The sequence below is a fragment of the Neovison vison genome, chromosome 13 (genome assembly GCF_020171115.1).
Source record: "Neovison vison isolate M4711 chromosome 13, ASM_NN_V1, whole genome shotgun sequence".
In the NCBI taxonomy this organism is placed as follows: domain Eukaryota; kingdom Metazoa; phylum Chordata; class Mammalia; order Carnivora; family Mustelidae; genus Neogale; species Neogale vison.
In genome coordinates, this window is record NC_058103.1 from 93,629,857 (window position 1) to 93,647,820 (window position 17,964).

At 41.7% G+C, this 17,964-nt stretch overlaps 1 protein-coding gene across 1 annotated transcript; it reads left to right on the forward strand.

Moving 5' to 3' along the window:
• The first annotated feature begins 1,365 nt into the window (after positions 1 to 1,365).
• CHRM5 (cholinergic receptor muscarinic 5) lies at positions 1,366 to 2,964 on the forward strand. Its single transcript, XM_044230439.1, has one exon. The coding sequence runs from the start codon at positions 1,366 to 1,368 to the stop codon at positions 2,962 to 2,964; it is 1,599 nt and encodes a 532-aa protein (XP_044086374.1).
• The last annotated feature ends 15,000 nt before the right edge of the window (positions 2,965 to 17,964 follow it).

Consider the following 17,964-nt stretch of genomic DNA (forward strand, 5'->3'; position numbering starts at 1 on the left):
AGGTCAGAGGTGGGAGGGAGACCTCTCTTTATACCATTTACACTTTTATAGCCACTGAAGCTTTTTATCGTGTACACAGATGTTTAATCTAGAAAAGGAAATTTTATTTTTAAAAGTTGGAATTTGTCAGTGGTATTAATTAAATTATATTATACCCATTAAGTGGGATAATGTACAGTCATTAAAATGAAAAAGGAGCTCTGATCCAAAAGACATGCTGATACAAAATGTGCCCATTGGGGCGCAGTGGATGGCTGGCTCAGTGGATGGAGCATGCAACTCTTGATCTTGGGATCCCAAGTTTGAACCCCACGTTGTGTGTAGACATTACTTAAAAAAATTTTTTTTAAAGAAAGAAAAAGAATGTCTATGATAATTTGTTAAATGAAAAACAAAATTCAGTCTGCAAACATTAAAAAGTCACCCATTTAAAAATAATTGTATTTTTTAAAAAATTGTATTTATGTATTTGTTAGTATGTGCATAGGGGAAAGCACTGATTACCTCTGCAAGAATGAATCAGAGGAAGCTTGTTTTAAGATATACATTTTGACATTGCTTGAACTTTTACAAGGAAATATTACCTTATAATGACAGAAAATAAAATAATCTAAAAATAAAAATAAAAATCTAAAAATAATCTAAAACATTTCTATTACCTCACACATGGCTCAAAAATGGGGGGAGGTTATCGTCTTCAGCAGCTGGGGAAAATTCCAACCCCTCCGTGCACATGGGGAGTTCGCACATAAGCCAGGGAGAAGTGTCGTAAGACAGTTTTGCCTCAAAACAGTGCCTCAAAAATGCTTTATAACTGAATCTATAATTAAACTCAGTAATGATTAGAAATGGGATTATAGAATAGATACAACTCGTCTCTTTCCCTAGTGCATGATAGACTAGGTAGTTATCACTGGGAACTTAAAAAACAGAATTTCTGCCCCTAAGGCCGTTTCAATCAAAAGTAACTTCACATCATGGGTTTTCTTCTCTTTATTGCTCCCCAGTTATACAATAGCCTTTTCCTTCCCCTTCGTCTTCACAGTTCTCTTTAATTGCCTATTGGAACCACAAGATGGCAGCAACCTCAAGGACAAGAAAGGCTCTCAGGCACTGGGACTTCCAAAAAGCGAGGGGATGAGGCTGCTAAAAAATGTCATCAAAACTTTTAGAGATTTCAGCATCTCACTCTGAATATGTGTGTGACCACATTTACTATTCTATTGTAAATGATATACAATGATGGAAAAAACATCCATGCTGGTGAGTGGAGCTAATGTGTTTCCATCTCTTCCAGATGCTGACCAAGAAGAGGTGAGATAGAAAAGAGATGGTTTAGAACCCAAGACTTAATTCTAGTTAAGGATGGAAGGGGAATCTTACCACAATACAACCACTGTCAATGGCACCCCGGTAAGTCACCAGCCTTTGGAACGCCATAGGTTGTGGGAAGTCATCACCATTGCAGCTGTGACTGCTGTGGTAAGCCTGATTACCATTGTGGGCAACGTCTTAGTCATGATCTCCTTCAAAGTCAATAGTCAGCTGAAGACTGTGAACAACTATTACCTGCTCAGCTTAGCCTGTGCAGATCTCATCATTGGGATCTTCTCCATGAACCTCTACACCACCTACATCCTCATGGGACGCTGGGCGCTTGGCAGTCTGGCTTGTGACCTCTGGCTCGCCCTGGACTACGTGGCTAGCAATGCTTCCGTCATGAACCTTCTGGTGATCAGTTTTGACCGCTACTTTTCTATCACCAGACCTCTGACATATCGGGCCAAACGTACCCCAAAAAGGGCTGGCATCATGATTGGCTTGGCCTGGCTGATCTCCTTCATCCTTTGGGCCCCAGCGATCATCTGCTGGCAGTACCTGGTTGGAGAGCGGACGGTACCACCAGATGAGTGCCAGATCCAGTTTCTGTCCGAGCCCACCATCACCTTCGGCACTGCAATTGCTGCCTTCTACATCCCCGTTTCTGTCATGACGATCCTCTACTGCCGAATCTACCGGGAGACAGAGAAGCGGACCAAGGACCTGGCTGACCTCCAGGGCTCTGACTCCATGGCGGAAGCGGAGCCAAGAAAGCCGGCTCATAAGTCTCTGCTGACATCCTGCTTTAGCTGCCCTCGACCCACCCTGGCCCAGAGGGAAAGGAACCAAGCCTCCTGGTCATCCTCCCGCAGGAGCACCTCCACCCCTGGGAAGCCGTCCCAAGCCACGGGCCCAAGCACCGAGTGGGCCCAAGCCGAGCAGCTCACTACCTGTAGCAGCTACCCTTCCTCGGAGGATGAGGACAAGCCTGCCACGGACCCTGTCTTCCAAGTAGTCTACAAGAGTCAGGCCAAGGAAAGCCCGAGGGAAGAATTCAGTGCCGAAGAGACCAAGGAGACGTTTGTGAAAGCTCAAGCTGAAAAAAATGACTATGACAACCAAAAATACTTCTTGTCCCCCGGTGCTGCTCATAGACCCAAGAGTCAGAAATGTGTGGCCTATAAGTTCCGGCTGGTGGTGAAAGCTGATGGGTCCCAGGAGACTAACAACGGCTGTCACAAAGTGAAAATCATGCCCTGCTCCTTCCCAGTGTCCAAGGACCCTTCGACAAAAGGCCTGGATCCCAGCCTCAGCCATCAAATGACCAAACGAAAGAGAATGGTCCTCGTCAAGGAGAGGAAAGCAGCCCAGACCTTGAGTGCCATTCTCCTGGCCTTCATCATCACCTGGACCCCTTACAACATCATGGTCCTGGTTTCCACCTTCTGTGACAAGTGTGTCCCGGTCACCCTGTGGCACTTGGGCTACTGGTTGTGCTATGTCAACAGTACCGTCAACCCCATTTGCTATGCCCTCTGCAACAGAACCTTCAGGAAGACCTTTAAGATGCTGCTCCTCTGTCGGTGGAAAAAGAAAAAAGCAGAGGAGAAGTTGTACTGGCAAGGGAATAGCAAGTTCCCCTGAAGAGTTAATGATTCCCCTCAAAAGAGTAACCACAGCCAATTTCTTCTGAGGATGGGTGAGCTCATTCAGGTGTATTTATTTTCAAAAAAAGACATCTGTCATTTTGGGCACCCAAGGATTTCGTAAAGGCTTGAGATCTGTCACCAAAAGGAAGGAGTCAGAGCTGCCACAAGTGCGGCCATATTGAATGATTCTTGCCTATGACCAAGGTCACCTGATGCCACTGGAGTTTGCTGCTGAAGTGAAGAGACAGACGTGTGTCCCTTCACAGGAGGAGGAATGCCAGGTCACAGTGAACAGTGATGTAGGGAATTTTGCTCCCTGTCCTTTGGGAAGCAGCAGGGACTGGGTAGAAATCTTCCCTGTGGTAAAGTGTATTGAAGTTTTGTGCAATATATATGTGTCTATGAAGTTGTCTCCTATCAGTGAGAACTGGGAGACTGTCACCTGTTACCAAGAGTGATGTTCAGTCGGCTTCTAAGACTCTTATTTGTTTATAAACTGATCAGTATTATGCAGCTATTAGGTGTTCTGTACTGTGGTATGTTTTTCTGTCCCTACATCTGAGTGAGGCTCTGCTCTTTCCTTTCACAACCAATGCCAATTCCAGGTACCCACTGAAACCATGCTGGTCCCTATGTTACCATCCTTCCTCTCAGAATTCTGGGTCTGGAAGGATACTGAAACCTGATCCCACCTGGTCCTATAGAGGGGCCTCTACTCTGCTCATTAAGATGGTCGAGTGGGAATTTTACCAGTGGGAATTTTTTTCATTTTATCTAAACAAATACTGTGTATTCTATTTTATGCCCATGTGGGTCTAATTATTTATTCTCTGTTCTAAGGAAGACTACTTCACTGCATAAAGGTCTTCTCTGGGCTATTTAATCACAATTTCTTTGTTTTCAGAGGGCTTACTTTCTAATCTCTACCCAAGGCCAACCTGAGTCAAAATGCAGAAAACAAATTTGGTTTTACTCCATTCTTCGAAATTCTTTCGGAACTCTTTTGCCTGCCTCCTATTTCCCTCATCCAGACATAGGTCACAACCAGGCACAATCAGGTCACTATGCTGTCTCTAGCCAGAAATGCTGTTTGGAGGGACAGCAGGGGAAAGGCTTTCTTTTTTATCTTTTGTTTTTCTTCTTCTTCTTCTTTTTTTAAATAGGTCCTTCAAATCATGGCTCAGAAATGACTTAGTCATTCCTCTCCAAATTCACTGGCAAAGATGAGAAGCTCGGAAAAGTACAGCTAAGGGCCAGTAAAGCTGGCTATAGTCATTAAAAACGAAGGCCTCATCTTGGAAAACAAAACATAGATCACAGTAATATATCAAAATAAAATATATCAATATAAAATGCATTAGAGTATCAAAATGATAAAAAACTATATTTAAGTGAAATTTCTGTGTATATAAACAAACTGAATGCAAGGTGGGTTTGTTTTTTGTTTTTTTTATATTCTGAGAATACACCCATATTCAAGAAATAAACTGTAAAAGCACACACAAAGAATAAAAGACCCACAAAGAAAGCAAGCAGTATAGTACACATGAGGGTTTTAAAGACAAGGCCCTCCTGTCAGACAGAACCTTGGCTGATTACATCTGCGATTGCATTTTATCATCTCCGGACTTCAGTTCACTTAATGTAGGCCAGTTGTCTGCAGCCTCGTTTGTGGTGGGGATATGACAGAGTCACTTGAGTGGTCCTGGGAATGACACATGTCCTTGAGCTTCCATCGACCACTGAAGAGGGAGTCAGCCTATTGCATCAAGTCCCAAGAAGGCTTGAAGGCAGGATAGAAGAGGTGTACCCCAGTCTCTCCCCAAGCCTTGTGGGGACTTGATGATGTGGAGCTGGAACATTCTAGAAGCAGTGTAGCTACTGAGCCTTTGTGAAGGGCAGGCTGACACCCGCCAAGAATTTCGTAGAGTGTATTACTTAATTGGCTCAGTTGACTGGGAGAGATGCTCTAAGGCCTGGGTGATGCCAACAGGGTGTGACTTCATAGGCAAACCTGCTCTACCAGCTCTAGATAAACAGTTGCTTCTTTTTAGGTTAAGACTTTGATTCCTGACAGAAATGAAAATCCCTCCAAGAGCACTCTGAGCCTACATTGGGCATTCACTGGTCACAGTAGAGAGAGACACAAGCTAATTCAGACAAAAGAATGCAGAATTGGTGGGGAGGGAGGGGGGGCTGCGGGGGCACATTTTTCATACCCCACAATTGCCTAGGACTTAGCCCTCTCTGTTTATCTTTTGTGAAATTAACTGAGAGGCCTATACTTCCTTTTTTATCACTGGCTTTAGGAGGCAGCCTATTTTATGTGTTACCTATGCCCCTTGGTATAGATTAAAAAAAAAAAAATCTAGGAGAAACTGACTTCTTTAGAATAGGGCCTGTTGTGGGGTCCTCAGTATGAACAGATCCAACTGTAAACTACAGGGACCTGGCGGGTGGGTGGGTGGATGGGTTGGTGTGGCATGGGCTGACTTCCGATCTTAGGCCTTCTATGCCCCCAGTCTCCCAGGCTCCATGTATGGTAACCTACATACAGCTATGACTCATTGCCTACTGGATGCTGCTATGTTGCTAATGTTGTGGTTTGTTTCTCCTTGACTGTGAATTTGATGGCTTGTTGAGGAATCAGTTTTCTGTACAATTTTTGTTAAATATTCCCGGGCTCTGCTGTGCTCCTTTAGGAGAATGTCCTTTAAGAGCAATGCTGATATGTTCGCCTCTTTGTAATTGTGAAATCTGTACCTAATCTCTGGATTGGAATATCCAGCTGTCTACTGTAAATACTGGAATTACAACAAAGGATGTGGGACGAGGCTGCTTTTCTGTATCGTAATAGTATTATTCTGGCTATTAAAGAAATTTAACCATACAGTAGTCCAATCCAAAGCATTTAAGTAAGAAAATGCGTGGTGCCTGTCTGGCTCAGTCAGAAGAGCATGCAGCTCTTGATCTTGGAGTCATGGGTTCAAGCCCCACCTTGGGTGTAGAGATTATAAAAAAATTTAAAAATACACACACACATATACTCAGACATGCACACACATTCATAAGAAATGGTCGTGGTCCCTGGCTGGCTCAGTTGGAAGAGCATGCAACCCTTGATCTTAGGGTCTTCAGTTGGATGCCCATGTTGGGTGTAGAGATTTCTAAAATAAATAGATTAAAAAGAAAAGTTTTTTTTTTTTTTTTTAAGAAAATGTCTCTTGTTCACTTGATAGAGCCACCTATATGAGAGATCCTACACACAGTTTTGCATATTCTGGTCTTTTAAGAAAGGAGGTATTGATACACAGTGTGGATACAGGAGCCTCTCACTACCTGTGTGATTTCTCCTTTTCAGTTACCAATAACCAGATTAAGATGAAATAATGATGAAAAGATTCTTCGACTAAAAGGCTTCCCTCTCCCTCCAGGACTGCTCTGAGCTGGAGCCGCAGTCATTGTTTCCCATTGTAAATGGTACTAATCTCCACCTCACCGACACCATTTCACAGGGAAGTCTGAGATTATGTGCCCTCCTGCCCAATAAGGAATCCAGATTAAGAGTGGGAGTGGGAGTGGGAAATAAGTTTAAGTATCAGAAAAGGAGCCAGAAGGAAAACATACACACACAGAACTTTTTTTAAAAATAATTTTAAACATCAAGAAAAGCTTTAAGAATAGTATAAAAAAATTCCTTATCCTTCATCCACATTTCCCAGTTGTTAACATGTTGCCACATTTGTGCTGTGTGTGTGCGTACACATATATTTTTTCCCTCAGTCCATCCTGTCCACTGACCTCTAAATATTTCAGGGGGTATTTCTTAAGAACAAGAAGCTTATTTTATGTAACCACAATATAAATATTTGAAAAATCAGGAAATGTATCATTGCTACAATATTATTATGTAGTACTTAATTACATAACTGTGATACATTCCATACTCAAATTTTGCCTGTTGTCCAAAATAATGTCCTTTATAAGAATTTCTTTTCCAGTTCAAGATCACACATTACAGTTAGTTCTCATGTCTCTTTAAAATGGTCCTCAGCTTTCTGTTGTCTTTCATGACATGGTCATTTTTAAAAGTATATTCCATCCAATTTCTAAAAAATAATTTCCATCTGTTTGGGGTTGTCTGGTGTTTCCTTATTAGATTCAGTTTCATTTATTTGCTTGCTTTGGTTTGGGCAAGAACGTTACAAATGTGCTCTCGTCTCCTCAGAGCATTACAGCAGGAGGACGTGATGTTTTATCCCATTAGTGGCAACTTTAACATTGATTATTTGATTACAGTGTTCCCCCACATAGCTATGCCCAGTTTTCTCCACTATAAATTTCCTATTTCCCCCCTGTAATTAATAATTTTAAGGAAGAGACTTCGATTCTTTTTTTTTTAAGATTTTATTTATTTATTTGACAGAGCGAGATCACAAGTAGGCAGAGAGGCAGTCAGAGTGAGAGGAGGAAGCAGGCCTCCCACCAAGCAGAGAGCCTGATGCGGGACTCGATCCCAGGACCCCGAGGACCATGACCCGAGCCGAAGGCAGCGGCCCAACCCACTGAGCCACCCAGGTGCCCGAGACTTTGATTCTATGTACATTTTCTGTGGGTCATCAAGTTTTCACCCAGTAATTGCAGCATCTATTTATTTATCCTTACTCAAAGAAGTTATTACTATAATAATAGCCAAATGGTTGCATTCTACTGTCAGGAAAAATCTTTCTTTCTCCCTTCCTCCCTTCCTCCCTTCCTTCCTTCCTCTCTATTTCCTTCTTTTCTTCCTTCCTTCCTTCCTTTCTTCCTTATTATCATTACAGACTCCAGAACTCTTCTTCTTCTTTTTATTTTTTTAAAAGATTTATTTATTTACCTGAGAGAGAGAGGCAGAGGCAGAGCAAGAGAGAATCTCAAGTCACTCTCCCTGCTGAGTAAGTGCAGAGCCTGACCCAGGGCAGGGCTCAAGCTCAGGACCCTGAGATCATGACCTGAGCTGAAATGAAGAGGTGGATGCTTAACTGACTGAGCCTCCCAGGTGCCCCAGACTCCTGAGCTCTTATATTAGTAATTGGTTAAAATCCATTACTACCATTATTTTGATGCTCAAATTGTCACAAAGTTAAGCAGTAAGAGCCCCTTCAAGTGAACCCTGTGACCCCTTTGGCGTATCCTGAATATTTCTGACAACTCCTTTACTTTTTGGTACAGCAAGATGTTCCAGGCTCATCTTTTCAATCCCTACTCCAGACCAGGAATCAGCCATTTCCCAAGGAGTGCTTGTTTTAGGGGGACCTGGCTGGCTCAGTTGGTAGAGCACGTAACTCTTGATCTCAGGGTCATGAGTTCAAGCCCCACACTGGGTATGGAGCCTACTTAAATTTAAAAAAAGAAAAAAAGGAGTGCTGTTTTATTAAGTAGACAATAGTACCTGACTCAGGTCTGGACTTCAGATATATTCGTTGCTATTGAGCTCTTTCAGAACTTAGAAAAATGTACACTTACTAAAAATGAGTTCATATGGACATCTGCAATTCCAATCAGATAGCACAGTATTCCTCCCACTCCATATTTGTATCTCCTGTCTCCAACAGCTGATGAAGTTCTAGAATCTAGGTGAGGTTTGGTGGGGTGAGGTCCAGAGCCAGTGACCAACAAAGAATTCTTGAGACATCTTTGGTGTAAAGTGGTGGTTTATTAAAGCACGGGGACAGGACCCGTAGGCAGGAAGAGCTGCTGCCCTGATATCCTGCGGAGTGGCTGATTATGTACACCGGAGTTGGGTAGGTGAGGACAAAGGGGTTGTTCAGAAGGGCTGTCACGGTAAAGAAGACTGTCAAGATACTGAAGGCCTGGTTATTGTCAAGCCAAGGCTGTTTTTCCCTCTAATGTGGCAATAACATGAAGACCGTTGGGAGTTTCCTGGTGCAAAGTCACATTCCTCCTATCCCACATCCTTGTCAATGATCTTTAGGTTTAGAAGAAATTTAGCTTTATTTACATTTCCTTCCGCCTCAGCCTCTTTCAGTTTTATGGAGGGGAGGGCGATGTTAGGGCTTTAGGAACTGAGTTGCTTATCTCTGGAAGTTGGGCTATCAATAAGATAGCTTCTTTGTTGTAAATCACTAGGACATTTGTAAACCAAGGGAGAGTCCTGTCTTGCAGGATTGTGATCTCTGCAAGTTAACTATTCGTTTTTCTTTTTAGAGCAGTAGAAGTGCCTGAGGGATGTCACACATGTCACAGAGGTGGGGGGAGAGGGGGTGTAAGGTGCCAGCTTTGTCCTCAGCCAGGCTTCTGTTCCCTCATCACAGTGAGAATCATCATTTACTCATTTGCTCAATTTGCTCCATCCTTCAATAGCTTCAGAATTGTAGCACCCATATCACTGTGAAAAACCAATCTTTTAGCAAAATTCCAAGATTTGTTTACAGTTCTTCCACCTAAAGGTGGAAGGTAGATAGTAAAGTTACTGTGGTTCGATAATTGCTTGTGTTAATCTTTTTTTTTTTTTTCATTTGAAATCAGTTGGATTTGATTCTGTTTGTATTCAGCTTAAGAGTTTTACATTCTTATTTATTTTTTTGGACAAGTAAAATGTTAACATGGTTGTAAAAATCAATACTATACAAAAAGATGTACTCAGAGAAATGTCACTCCATTCCCTACTCTTTTCATCCCATTCCCACCCCCTCCCATATGTAACAAGTTCTCTGAATTACTGCTTCACTTTTTAAAAAACAAACTCTTTTAGCCATTTCTTCAAGTATTTGCATCCATATTTTAAAATATCATACATATACTTTCATTTTTATATTTTTTGTTTAAGAAAATACCTACTGACTTACTTGCAAATGTTTTATCAGATAAAGGGCTAGTATCCAAAATGTATAAAGAACTTATCAAACTCAACTCCCATAAAAGAAAAAATCCAGTCAAGAAATGCTCAGAAGATATACAAATGGGGAACAGGCACATAAAAAAATGCTCAACATCACTTAGCATCAGGGAAATACAAATAAAATACAAATACAAATATAAATCAAAACCACAATGAGATACCACCTCACACCAGTGAGAATGGCTAAAATTAACAAGTCAGGAAATGACAGATGCTGGTGAGGATGTGGAGAAAGGGGAACCCTTCCACACTGTTGGTGGGAATGCAAGCTGGTGCAGCCACTCTGGAAAACAGTATGGAGGTTCCTCAAAAAGTTGAAAATAGAGCTACCCTATGACCCAGCAATTGCACTACTTGGTATTTTTCCAAAGGAAACAAACATAGTGATTCAAAGGGGCACCTGTACCCCAACATTTATTGCAGCAATGTCCACAATAGCTAAACATGGAAAGAGCCCTGATGTCCATAGACAGATGAATGGATAAAGAAGATGTTGTGTACACACACACACACACACACACACACACACAGAAATATTACTCAGCCATCAAAAATAATGAAATCTTGCCATTTACAACAATCTGGATGGAACTACAGGATATTATGCTAAAAGAAATAGGTCAGTCAAAAAAAAAGACAAATACCAGATGATTTCACTTATATGTAGAATATAAGAAACAAAACAGATAAACTTAAGGGAAGGGAAAAAAAATAAAATAAGATGAAAATTGAGAGAAAGGCAAACCATAAAAGATGCTGAATTCTAGGAAGCAAACTGAGGGTTGCTGGAGGGTAAGTAGGTGAGGGGATAGAGTAACTGGGTGATAGGCACTAAGGGCACATGATGTAATGGGCACTAGGTATTATATAAGATTGATGTATCACTAAATTCTACCACTGAAACTAAAAAAAAAAGAAAAGAAAAAAGAAGAAGAAATAGTGTACCACACTATACATATGATTATATAAATAAATTTCCCCAGGTTTTTATAATGAAAGAAAAAAAGAGAATATCTGCTGACTTTCTACCTTGAAAAATTAAGATTGGACTCTTCATCCTATTGGCTAATTCCCAAACATCAATCTCTCCAGCATTCTCTTTACAAAGCTGTGCACATACGGGTACAGGGAGGAAGTGATCGTTTTTTGAGTAGTTGGTAATAGCAAGGACATAGATCCTAGAGAAGAATACACATTGTTTGAGTATCTGCAGGCAAAGAGCTGAGGAGACCAAGTAGAACAAGTTCAACAACTCTGGAGACGTTAAGCAATCACAGGCAAGGACACCTAAATAGTCATACTAAAACCAAAGAGGGTAAATTATCCTCCCAATGAGCTGTATTGTCCCCATCCCCTTTGATGATTTAATGGGGGAGGGGAACAGGAAGGGGTTACAACCTTAAGTTTATTGTGATTAGGCAAAGCAAACCAAGGCCTACATCTGCTCACTGGGCTTGACCATCACCCAGAATTGTCTACATTAGTGTGCTTTACGGCAATCTATTTCTCCCAAAAGTCCTAATCTTATTTTACATGGCTTTTGAACAAGCCTCTACCACCAGATGCCCCTAGGATGTCCTTCTGCTCCTATTAAGAGCAGTTCTCCGAAGTTTTATTCCCAGTCCTTGGCAATGATTTTTCTAGAGGGAGTTATCTTGCATAAACACATCTGCAGTGGTTTCCTAGTAAAGGAATGGGCACACTTACCTTCAACAAAGGGAAACTCATACTCAACCCACTTAATCCCCATATCAGTAGCTGGAAGTTGGTGCTTAATTTTAGCAGTCCGACATATACCCAAAGATAGGTTTGTAGTCCAGCCACTTTCAATCAAAATCCATGAAGCTACTGATCATAATATGCTAACTACAGCCAAGTCCTCCTAGTGTAGGCTACAATAGACTGCAGTGGAAAACAAACCTAAGAAACATCTTTGGACAGGTCCTTTATACCCAAAAGTAGGGCCTAGGCAGGAGAATCTGAAACAAAAAATGATACAAAGTTTTGTTTTATAGTCACTATATTTAATAATATAGTGATGAATAAAGTAACACATATTTGCTTGGGAAATAAATAGGCAAATCACAAAAAAATACCAGGAATTCTAAAACCTCTGCTAAATTTTTCAGCATTTATCTGGTAGTCTTCTTTTCTACGTACAGACATACAGGTTTTGAAACTCACGAACTTCCAGAGAGGTTATGCTAGGAGAGCAGAGGCAAACATATATTTAAAAAATACTAGGTGTTGGGGTGGCTCAGTCGATTAAGCATCTGACTCTCGGTTTCCATTCAGGTCAGGATCTCAAGTTTGTTTTTCTGTTTCTAGAATTGCTGTTCTTCTTCTCTTCGATCTGCCGATGGATTTGCAGGTGTTTGCAATCTTTAGATAAGCTCTCTAGCTGATCTCCTGCTAGCTGAAGGAGTCTCAGCCTGCTACTTCTCCGCCATCTTGACTCCTCCCCTCAGGATCTCAAGTTTGTGAGATCAGAGCCCCTCATCAGGCTCTGCACTCAGTGAGGAGTCTACCTCTCCCTCTCCCCTTGCCCCTACTCTCTCTCAAATAAAATAAGTCTTTATATATAATAATATATACATAAATATATGTTTGCCTCTGCTTTCCTGGCCTGAAAAGTACATGAAACTAAAGAAATGAAACTGGATTTTTAAAGCTCCTTTTCTGTGTGCAAGGACCCCCTCGGAGGCTTTAAGCCCTCACATCTTGAGCCTAGTTAAGGATATACTCTTTGAAACTCCAACTTAAAAATTATTCAAAGGAAAGCTTCCTTTCACTTCCTAGCATAACCTCTCTGGAAGACCAGAGGATTTAAGTCTCAGAATAGGACAAAATAAAGACCTTGGGCTACTTATTGCCTATAATCAGGATGAATGCCACTAAGTCAATCCTCACCAATTTCTTTCAAGTGTCCCTGAAAGCACTTGGGGTTTTATCTCTAGACTGAATAAGTTCTACTCAAAATCTGAAACCCTTGTTTCATTTTTACTCATAAAAACTTTTTTTTTTTTTGGTTACTCTACTTTTCACTGTAGGCACCTTCTCCAAATGCCCCAAACCTTTGTACCCTCTTTCCTTCACCATCTTCTTAGATCCAAGAACCAGGATGTAGGCAATTTGATTTCTCCTTTGTTTGATTAACCATCTGTTCAGCAAATAATTACTAACCTACATGGGAACCTTGGGACACAGATGAGAATAAGATACTGTCCCTGCTCCCCAAGAACACAGATTAACAGAATGAGGGACAGAACAACTCTAATACAGAGAATCGGTCCAGAGATGGCTGAGGGCTCTTCTTCCCATGCATGAAAGTTTCCCTTCCCCAGGCTTCTTTGTTCTTATTCTGTGGTGCAAACGGCGAAACTAGCATCTGAACTGCACAGGGTAGCCCTTTAGATGACTTAAAGGAGAAGGTAAGTGAAGAATGACAAGATGAATGTGGATTACATCCCACATTCCACTTAGCTCACAGGAGGATGGTCCTTCTCGTCTTTTTTTCCAATTTGATTCCCAGTTCCTGGAGTACATGCCAAGATTATATTCCTTCTAGGAAGGAGTCTTTACTGGCCTGGATAGAGCCTAATCCCCCTATTCCATAATCCAACCCCTACTGAAGGGTAGAGGTCAGGTAGGAATGAATTAGAGTTGTCAGCAGGATCCTACAAGGACAATTTCAAAATCAAGTATGTATAATCACATACATATCTACAAACATACAACTTGTAGTGAGGACAAAAAGTGCCTCAATTTCAAGGTGGGGGCAGTTAATTCAGAATGAGAGGGCTGAGAACCTACAGGGGGAGCTAAGAGCCTTCTGGGAGACCTTGAAAAGAGCAGGAACCTCCTTCCTTACCTATCCCTTATCAGCTCTGAAAAGATGAAGGGCAAGAGAAGCCATCTTTAACAGACCTCAGCTGGATCGCATCACTTAAAGATTTGTGATAGGGCCAAAGAGGGGTGGGGAGTAAGGCAGAAGAGAAGGCGAGGCTTGTTTTTTTTCCAATTAACATTAGCTCAATATTCTGGGGACTCCAACACTTTTACTAAAGATTCTGGGCTTTGAGGCAATGATTTTCATAGACCACAGTTTGCTCAAAGACTGATTGTCAGTGTAATAAGTCACAGCCAGGCCCCCATGGAACTCCGCACACAGGACTCTCCCTTATGATTTGTCCTGAGAGGTGCAAATGTGTCTGTGGGAAAATAAGGCAAATTCGGGCCTGCAACACCTCCAGGCAGCCTTTGTCTATCTCTCCAGGGTCTCAGACCTTTTCTGGAAGTGCTTTACTACACTGTTCTTTCAGTGCCTTCATAAGCTGACCTCCCTCCCATGTCAGCTCAGGCTGGGAAGCTCCTCACTCATACCCCACTTCTCAGCCTCAGCCTCGTTAATTCTCATATAGTCTTTCATCTTACCTCACTTTCTCAAGGAAGTGGCCAGATCTTTGCCCTCTACTCTCCCATCTAGGTGCCCATGATATAAGCCTTTATAGCACCTTGGATTTTCCTTTGAGTACTTATCAAGGTTTTCATTACACACCTGGGTCTTGATTGATATCTATTTCTCCCGCTAAACTCTAAGCTCTGAAACCAGAGTTCATGCAATTTTGCTCATGATCGTGCTCCCTAATAATCCTGATGAAATAGTATAGATGCTTCACATGCATTCTTTACCAAATAAGTATCTGCACACCCTGACATGGGAAACAGTTTCAAGGCTGTTGGGTTCCTGGGTTTTGTGGGGAGTTTCTTCTGGCATGACTAGTATCTTTGTGGTTCCTGAGGAGGTGCTTCATTCACCATGGGTCTCTGATCTCTATCTTCATCTAATGATTTGCCCTGGGATCCGAACAATATTTGCTGAAGCTATATGTGGCAGCCACCCCAGAACTACTGTAGAAGATTCCTTCTACCATTCCTTGAGGATAGGACTGTTGTGTGACCAATGTCTTAGAGTCTAAGCACTTAGGATCCAGAGAGGTAATTCAGAGAAGTAAAAAGTAATCCAATAAAATGAAGTGCCTGCTTAAGCACAGGCAGGAAAAGGACAGAAGAGAGGCTCTTATCTAAGCCCTGGGGACATCTGGAAGATTTCTGTCAAAGGCAATTTCCACACTAAGTCCTGAAGAAGGTATGAGAGAGGTAGACAAAGGAAAGGGATAGAGGTGAGGCAGAGTTGGAAGAAATCATTGAAACCCAGACTAGGGGCACCTGGCTGGCTCAGTCAGTAAAGCATGCAGCTCTCTATCTCGGGTTGAGTTCAAGCCCTAGGTTGGGCCTGGAACCTACTAACAAAAAAAACAAAACAAAAACAAAAAAAAAGAACGAATGAACGAAAAAAGAAAAACAGTGAAAAAAAGAAAAGGCCCAGATAGACATGAGAGTGCATAAAAAAGCATCCAGAGAACTGCAGAAAAACTCAAGATCTATGCTGGGAAGGAATTACAAGAGGTGAGTCTGAAAGTAATGTGGCCAGGGGGTTTACCTGAAGTCATACTCTCAACCGAGCCACCCAGTGCCCCAATAATTACAAACTTTTATTGAGGACTTATGCATAGGGTTAATGTGAATATTAAATGAGATAATACATGGAAAAGTGCTACTCATGAAGTAGATATCTCCCCCCACTTTACAGTTAAAGCTTTTGATCTATTTTACACATGATAAATTAAAGTTCAGAAAGGTTAAGTAACTGTTCCAAGGTCATATAATTAGTTAATTAGATCCATTCACTCAAGATAGATGTGGAGGCAACATAGCCAATTTTGTATTGACTGTGGGAAAAGAAGGAACTTTCAGCAAGATGGAGATCATTTTGGTCACTTCTGGAAAAGTATGTAAATTAGGTACTTTTTTTTTTTTTTTTTTTTAAAGGAGAGGGAAAGTATGTGCAAGCAGGGACAGGTGATGGTGGGGGGAAGAGGGGCAGAGGGAGGGTGAGATTTTCAAGCAGGCTCCATGCCCAGTGCAGAGTCGGACTCAGGGCTCTGTCTCATGACCCTCAGATCATGACCTAAGCCAAAATCAACCGTCAGACACTTAACCAAGGAGCCACCCAGACACCTCAAAAGTGTGTAAATGAGGAAACTTGGGTTCAAAGTGACAGAACCTACTAGAATTAGCTTCAGTAGAACACAAACACTACATTTGAAGACAGAACAGTGCTCTATGGAACCCAAGGGCAAGAATGCAGGCATCTCAGCAAAGGGTTTGAACAAAGGTACAGTTCTCAAAATTCATCTTCCATTTCAGCTCTTCTCTGTGTATCTGCTCCTTCCCAGATTTTCTCTTTGGAACTTGTTTCCTCTTTTTTTTGTGGTTTGCATGATAGAATATATAGCCATGAACACCTTGCAAGTTTGTATGTTGTCATTTCTCCTCTAGTCCCTCAGTTTAAATTTCTAACTTCCAAGGAACAGCCGTCGGCCTAATCTGGGTGAGATGCCCTTCCTGGAAAAATAGCCATGCCCATAAGACCAGGGCCACCTGCCATGAACACAGTTGCTGGGAGAACACTCCTGTGGGGTATACCCACTCTGCAGGGGAGAACCAATCACAAGGAGCAAACTGGATGACAATTGAACAGTTAAGATGCACATTAAAGAAATAGCTTATTGTCAGAGTTTAGTTTTTCCTCTCCCTTCTCCACAGCCCAGTATTATTGATGTCTCATTTCCTCCTCCATAAAATATTGATCTTTTTATTTCCTTTTTTTTTTCTTTTAAAGATTTATTTGTTTGACAGAGAGAGAGAGAGTGAGCATGCACAAGCAGGGAGAGAAGAGAGGCAGAGGGAGAGAAAGAAGGAGGCTCCCCGCTGAGCAGGAAGCTGAAGGAGAGGCTCAGATCCCAGGACCTGGGATCATAAGCTGAGCTGGAGGCAGATGCTTAACTGACTGAGCCACCCCGATGCCCCCTGAAAATATTGACCTTACCATTCTTCACATTCTGGGAATAACATAATTCACTTTTTGGGATAGGAGACTAGCAGATAGGTGTAGATACAGCTATTCTCAGAGATGACTTTTTGGCCAATTTTTTAAGAACTCCAAGAAAAGTAAACCTCATAGTTACTAGCATTTCACAATTTTGTCTACTATGCCAAGAAATTCTTCGCAAATGAATTCCTTCTACTACAATTTAAGTCCATCTCCTTTTTCAGACTTCATGGAAGGGTACAAAGCTGATCAGAATTGGCTTTAAAGGGATTAACAGGCATTTGAAAACTCCTCAGCATTCTCTTTACCAAACTGCAAAAATTACAGACCCTTCAATCTTCCTTAATTAGATCTAATTAATATAAGCATGAAAATTAATATAGCAGAACCATTTGGATAGACAAACATGAGTATTACTCACTGGCAGCTTTTCTCTCAAACTTCTCTGAGTGTCCTAGGATAAAACTGGACGCAGGACTTCACCTAGTCAGGACAGATGATAAGTAAGAGGTTAGGGTGCAGACAGTGAGGGAAGGGATTCAAGAGGCCTTCACAGAATCCACTGCAAGAAGAGCAAGAGAGCCTCTATGGACCTGAAAGGTTATCTGGCAGCCACTCTATCCATCACTGTTTGGGGTCACCATGGTCTCTAACAAGAACATTTGCTATATTCTTTGGGGCTGGTCTCCTTGGGTTTGTAGATTCCACTGTTGATTCTGCTTGCCTGTGGCTCAGGTTGACATACTGCCTTCTCTGATCTGGTAGCACCCGGGCACCCCTGGATGATTCCATTTCTTACTCTGCATGCCAAATTTTCATAATTAATTCTAAATATTTTCTAACTTTCTAGAGTTATTTAGAAATATGTCTTTAAATACAGGGGCACCTAGGTGACTAGATTAAGCGGCTGACTCTTGATTACAGCTCAGGCCATCATCTCAGGGTCCTAGGATAGAGCCCTATGTTGGGCTCACTCAGCTAGAGGTTGCTTAAGGAGGTTTTCTCCCTCTTCCTCTGTCCTTCTCCACAGCTTGCACACACGCTCTATCTTGAATAATAAATCTTCTAAAAAATAAAATAAGCTACTCAAATATATGTAGTAGGAGCTCATTAAAAGTGAGTGGAATAAATTGCTTACC

Bases quoted from the DNA above. Each gene is read 5' to 3' on its own strand.
- CHRM5 (XM_044230439.1), top strand. From the start codon at position 1,366: ATGGAAGGGGAATCTTACCACAATACAACCACTGTCAATGGCACCCCG.